General features: G+C 40.0%; 1 protein-coding gene across 8 annotated transcripts in view; it reads left to right on the forward strand.

Moving 5' to 3' along the window:
* Positions 1-5516, forward strand: part of DLG2 (discs large MAGUK scaffold protein 2) — a gene marked incomplete at both ends in the record, with an annotated part of 1048402 nt that extends 1042886 nt beyond the window's left edge. For all 8 annotated transcript variants that reach the window (XM_082337994.1, XM_082337996.1, XM_082337997.1 and 5 more), the window contains 2 exons: positions 4296-4387; positions 5410-5516. In XM_082337994.1, the coding sequence (XP_082194120.1) occupies positions 4296-4387; positions 5410-5516 (199 nt within the window). The remainder of the gene's footprint in view (positions 1-4295; positions 4388-5409) is intronic.
* Positions 5517-6000: the final 484 nt, after the last annotated feature.

A 6000-nucleotide genomic window follows, 5' to 3' on the forward strand; every position in this document is an offset into this window, starting at 1 on the left:
GATTACATTGCTGTATAGAAGGGGAAGGGTAGCCTGATAGCCTACCTTCTGCATTGATTGTTTTAAGACAGATCTTAACCTACAGTTTTCCCACCTATAAAATATTTCCATTATTTGTTTAATGCTGACATTGCATCTGGAGTGATAAAAAAAAAGAAAATAAAAGTGGCCCTTACTCTGTAAAATGCACTAGTCAGAACCAGAAATGTGGCAATAACATAAAGGCTTCATTGATTTGACGTAAGAACAGCAAATCCTTGAACAGATTGACTGAAAAGTGTTATGAAGATGCAAAATATTATGATAATCATCCTGTTATTAAACCAAAGCAATGCTAATATTTCAGCTAGGACAAAACAAGTTATGCAGAGTTAGCAGAATTTTCCTTACTGATATAAATCAGTAAGCTATTCTTCACTCTCCAAATCTAAACCTGCCTCACTGTTGACAGTATGGTAGAGACAAACAAAGTGAAATCCATTATATGACTTTGAATTCCTTGTTCTGCAAATACCCTGTGGAAGACACCCTTAACTAGAAATCCAGACTTCCATGAGACAGAAAAAGTCCCTATATATCAGTACTAGATTGGGATTTTTTGCAGTAATATGGCTTATATAAATAAATTCTATAAACACAATACAACTCAAAAAAGAGAAAAATGTAATGAATTCAGGCATTCTAAATTAGTTTATCCCCTGCAGCCTGCTCTCCACAAAAGATTACTATCTTTTTATCTATTTAATCTATCTAATGTGTATTTATCTTATCAAATAGTGCCCAAAATTAGTTTCTAACAGAAATGAGAACTCTTTTAATAAAAACAGTGTCATTCTTTTTAAAGAATTGTCTTGAGAATAATGACATAATTCTGAGTCCCTTGCTTGTGAAAATAATTTCTTTTATTTAGTAATGAAGCTAAATCACTCAGGGTCTGGCTAAACAAATATGTGGTCTGACATAAGCGGTAGTGAGTGGTAGGGTGTGCATAGATGAATGGCTATAACATTTTTCCAGTAGATACTATTATTGCAGTATGGAGAAGTTTAACATGGTAAACCAGTGCTCTGTGGGAACAGAAAGAGGCCATTTTTATGACAGCATAACTGTGTTCACTCAGTCTTTTTTATGTATGCAACTACTACTACACAAAAATTATAGGTTTATCTGCCATAATTATTACTCCTGTTCATACAAATGAGTTGAAAGTTAGCGTATTAGCAAAGTAAAACCATAAAAGACAAAGAATTGCTAATCAGAAGATGCAGAGAAACAAAGTTAAAGATTTATCTTGCAGCAAAATTAGCACTTAAAGTTGAAGTCTAATTCTCATTTATGCATATGCTCCTTTGCACCCATCTGACAGTGAAGGTAAGAAGAGTGAAGGGAGCATAAATCAAGCTTGCACCTGCACTTGAAACTTGGTTTTCACTGGTTCTCTGGAAATACCCTCTAACACTGATGACCACAGCAATGGAAGACCATAAGGGGTTATTGGATGTAAAAGCAAGCAGAACACATGGCCTGAGCTGGAGGTCTCCTGATCCTGCTTTCTTCAGTTTAATTCAGTCCTGGCCATCAAATTGCTGTAAACTGCTCTGCCATCCTGTCCTTCCTTCCTTCCCTCCTTCCCTCCTTCCTTCCTTCCTTCCTTCCTCCCTTCCTTCCTTCCTTCCTTCCCTCCTTCCTTCCTCCCTTCTGTCCTTCCTTCCTTCCTTCCTTCCTTTCCTCCTTCCTTCCTCCCTCCCTCCCTTCCTTCCTTCCTTCCTTCCTTCCTTCCTTCCTTCCTTCTTTCCTTCCTTCCTTCTTTCCTTTGTTCCTTCCTTCCCTCCTTCCTTCCTCCCTTCCGTCCTTCCTTCCTTCCCTCCCTCCCTCCCTCCCTTCCTTTCCTTCCTTCCTTCCCTCCCTCCCTCCCTCCCTTCCTTTCCTTCCTTCCTTCCTTCCTTCCTTCCTTCCTTCCTTCCTTCCTTCCTTCCTTCCCTCCTTCCTTCCTCCCTTCCTTCCCCCCCTACCTCTACATGACTCCACCTCGCAGGTTTAATCCCAGAGGGGTCCCTGTTGGTACATCTCAATTGGCCTCTCTCTGTACAAGAAGGAGGCCAGTGGTGGGATCATGGGGATGAGAGCTGGAAGTAATGAAGAGCCTACCTGGGTGAGGTCTTCACTGGGAGAGGAGGAAAACCCTGGAAAATGGGCCTGGAGGGACAGCTCTTTGCAAGCATTTTGAATTCACCAGCTGCACAGGTCTCTGGCTATGAAAGAAAAAAATAGAAGGGACTATTGTTTGACAGCACTTTTAATTCATTGTCAAAAATGGACATCATGTTCCTCCCCCTTCTCCATCCTCTCTCCTGAAGGCACAGGATGGGCAGAGGCATGAATACAACTAGCAGAGTTTTATACCCCAGGCAAGTCTATAACCTGAAAATGTGACGCAAATTTGTACTTATTTCGAAGTACTTACTATTTTAAATACTTCTTTATATTTTTATTTATATTTTGTCTTCTGATATTCAAAGATCTTGAGGAAGACTTCTCAGAAATTTACCAGAAATAGATCTGGAAGGAGGAGGATGTTGTTAGCATTAGGATATTGGCTGAGTGTCCTTAAGATGAGATAAAATGTTAAGTTTTCATAAGAATTTGCAATGCTATGTCCCACTTCAAGACAGAGTTTTGGTTCAGTCACCTAAAGACATGTTTGAGTAGGTATAGCTGATGAGAAGCCCACCTGAAGTCAATTAGATAGCAATCCTTCCAATAAATAGAATTAGTAGTATTACAAATTTAGCAGCATGACACAGATTGGCATAAATTAAACATATTTATATAATCCATAAGTAACTGTCATAAATTTTAAAATAAATCTTTGTTATCCTTCATTTTATATGGTTAGTTATACAGATAGACAGCTTTAACTCATTTCAAGAAATGCCTTTTTTCATCCTGGACACCTTACAGGGTGTTTTTCAGAAGCCAGGTAGGAGTCAGCTGTAGCAAATTCATACTGTTGTGCACTTCATAGATCATTTTTTTAAGCACCATCATGCACATAATTTCCTACATGCATCACACATGTCATACTGTATACAGTCCATTACCACATAATCATATGATTCAGTGCAAGGCATTAAATCAGATTTATGTAGAACACAAGATGCTCCCTTCTCTTGCTTTCCTAGTTGCCTCAGAAAATTTCCATCATGTTTTAAAAAAATTAATCGATGCTGTGAAAAATCCTAGAACAAGCAAACTATTTATTATTGCGAATTAATTTGGGTATCTGCAGGCATATACGTGTAAGGCAGCTAATGAGTGTGAGCTTGATTCTTTGTAAGTAAGTATACAGTGGTATTAAAAGCTGAGCGTGCATGGGCAAGACAACTCATTTCTTCAAGTTATTAAATAATGTCTCTGTCAAAACAGAAACGGTCCACCAAGTAACAAAACATTGGCAATAACAAAACGTTATTGACACTGTCTATGTTTTTACATCTATTGGTACCCTGTACATTTTAAAATCTACAAGACACACTTGACTGGGAATCTCTACAGTTAATCAGAAAGGACTGGAACAGAGAACACAAATAAGTAACTCGTCCTAACTCTTCCTGCTGGAAAGACTCAGTTTGAATTCTCATGATAGCTGGAACTCATGGACCCCCTTGAACCAAGAAGTGTCCCTGGAAGACATGCTGGCTTCCTTCTAGGGCTTCCCTACAGGGATTACAATGACTCTGGGCTTCCTCCTACAGGGTCAGAAGTCTCACTGTGCTGAATCCTGCCTTTAATCATGATTTCACTTCCATAACCCCAAAACCCACCTTCCATTTCAGCAGTTTGGACAGCCTCATTCAGCCAAGGCAGCCAGCTGTGGGCCTGGGAGATAGGGAAGTTCCTGAAGGAGCTTCAGTTCTGGAGGCAGGAGTGCTCTGAGTGCACAGACCTTGAGATGTCCTGGCTCCCAGACTTACCCATGGCTTCCTGATGTCACAAGTCCATCTCAGTTGGCAGTTACCAGATTTGGGCCTTGTATTTTGTTTGGGAATGCAGAGTGGTGAATCCAAATTAAAAATTTAGTGGAGAAATTGGAAATAGTCTGGAAATGTAGGTTTATGCTACATAAGAATGAAACTAAATTTAAAATAATGAAACTGCCCATGAACCAATGGAAGAATTTCAACACTTCATTCTTGTATCGATCTCAGTCAATCTGTGATTCAGTTGAACATATCTTTTAGAAAGCTGTTTTAGTGAGAATCTAAAGTTCTTGTTGACTTCCTCTGTGTTTCTAGGGAAATGAATAAACGTCTTACAGAGGAGCAAGCGAAGAAAACCTACGATCGAGCAATTAAATTAGAACAAGAATTCGGAGAATATTTTACAGGTATGTTTTTATTAAAAAACAGTTTTTTCCCAAGGTATAGTCTTTTATTGCAGAACAACTGGATCAGCTCAGTCTCTGCCCTAGAGTCTTTATCAGTAGAGTGGGCCCACAGTAAGGACTCCTGGCTTGGGACTGTTGTTTCCCTGAAACTCAAAGACAGTTGAGGCATTCAACTCCTCAGAATTTTGATGCCCTGAAGGAATAGTTCTGCATGAATTTGGTTCCCTCTCTGACCTAAAACTGCTTTTAATGAAATCAGTACAAATGTTGCATCATTGCATTTGTACAGACCAAAGAATTCCTCACTAGCTCAAGGCAAGAGCTCAAGCCACGGATCATGGGAGGGAAAGAGAAAGGCGTCTTCTTTCTGACCCGGAAAAGAGCAAGATTTAAGACTTGCTCTGGGCCCCAGCATTTTCTTTGGACAGGTTTAGGCAGCTCCCTACTCAGGGGACTGGTGTTTGTGGATAACAGTCAGAAGCCTCCAGTTGTCCCTCCACATGTGGACAGTGCACATTATCTGAACTGCAGTTCCAGATTTCTGCTGGGAGGGGGAAGGAATTTAAGAGTATAGACACTGTGCTTTGTGTTACTGTTGCTTTATCTTCTGTCACTTTGGGCCTGATCTAGTTAACTTTTGCAGCCAAGAATGAGTTTATTATAACTAGGTCAGGAAAAGAAAAGGCTGTAAATCTGCTGCTACTCACTCCAAAGTAGCTTCTAAATCAAATGAAATGTAAAGCTTGACTGGCAACAGTGGGAACCTACCATGCTGCCTTCCCATGGGATAGAGCTGCTATTCTCTAAACTAACCGAGCTCAGTCATCTCAGTACAAGCAGTGGGATGGGTCTCTGTCATGGGAAGGTGCCATCGGTTTGAACTTAGTTGCCAAGGGTATGACTTTCCATAAATCAACAACATCACAGTGTGCTAGGATTCCTTCTCATTTCATCAATATCTGACACTGGATGCTGTAGAATATAACAATTAAAAGAAATATTGATATGTTTTCTTACTGCAGCTATTGTCCAAGGAGATAGCTTAGAAGATATATATAATCAATGCAAACTTGTAATTGAAGAACAATCTGGGCCTTTCATCTGGATTCCTTCAAAGGAAAAATTATAAATTAGCCACTGCACCTCTGATTATGACGGGAGAATATTTAGAAGAAAACTATAATATACTATTTGGAGGCTTTCCTGTTTTTGTTGCATTTATGTTCTTTGCAGTCAATGTGAATTTTGATGAATGTACAACACAAAGTGTTTGAAGCCATGAAGGACACTGATGGGTCAAAGGGTAGGAACAAAAAGACTTCTACCATATAAAGCAAATCTGTTGTGTGCTCAGACCACCAGTTGTAGGTATAAACTTTTGACACGGAGACCCTCTGTCAAGGGGAGCTAGCCACCTCCTGTGCCCATGTGGACATTTTGATCGATTTCAATGGCTGAGCTCAGTGTGTTGATTGCTTTAAAGAGAAGTTCCCAGCTCTTGAACCTCATATAGGGCTTGATCCTGCAAGGCGCTCAGCACTTGACCCCAATTCCTACACGAGTAGCCCGTTGACTTGGAGTCACTTGTGATCCTTCCCTATGCTGTTCAGTCC

Source organism: Platalea leucorodia, assembly GCF_965183815.1.
Source record: "Platalea leucorodia genome assembly, chromosome: 2".
Taxonomy (NCBI): Eukaryota; Metazoa; Chordata; class Aves; order Pelecaniformes; family Threskiornithidae; genus Platalea; species Platalea leucorodia.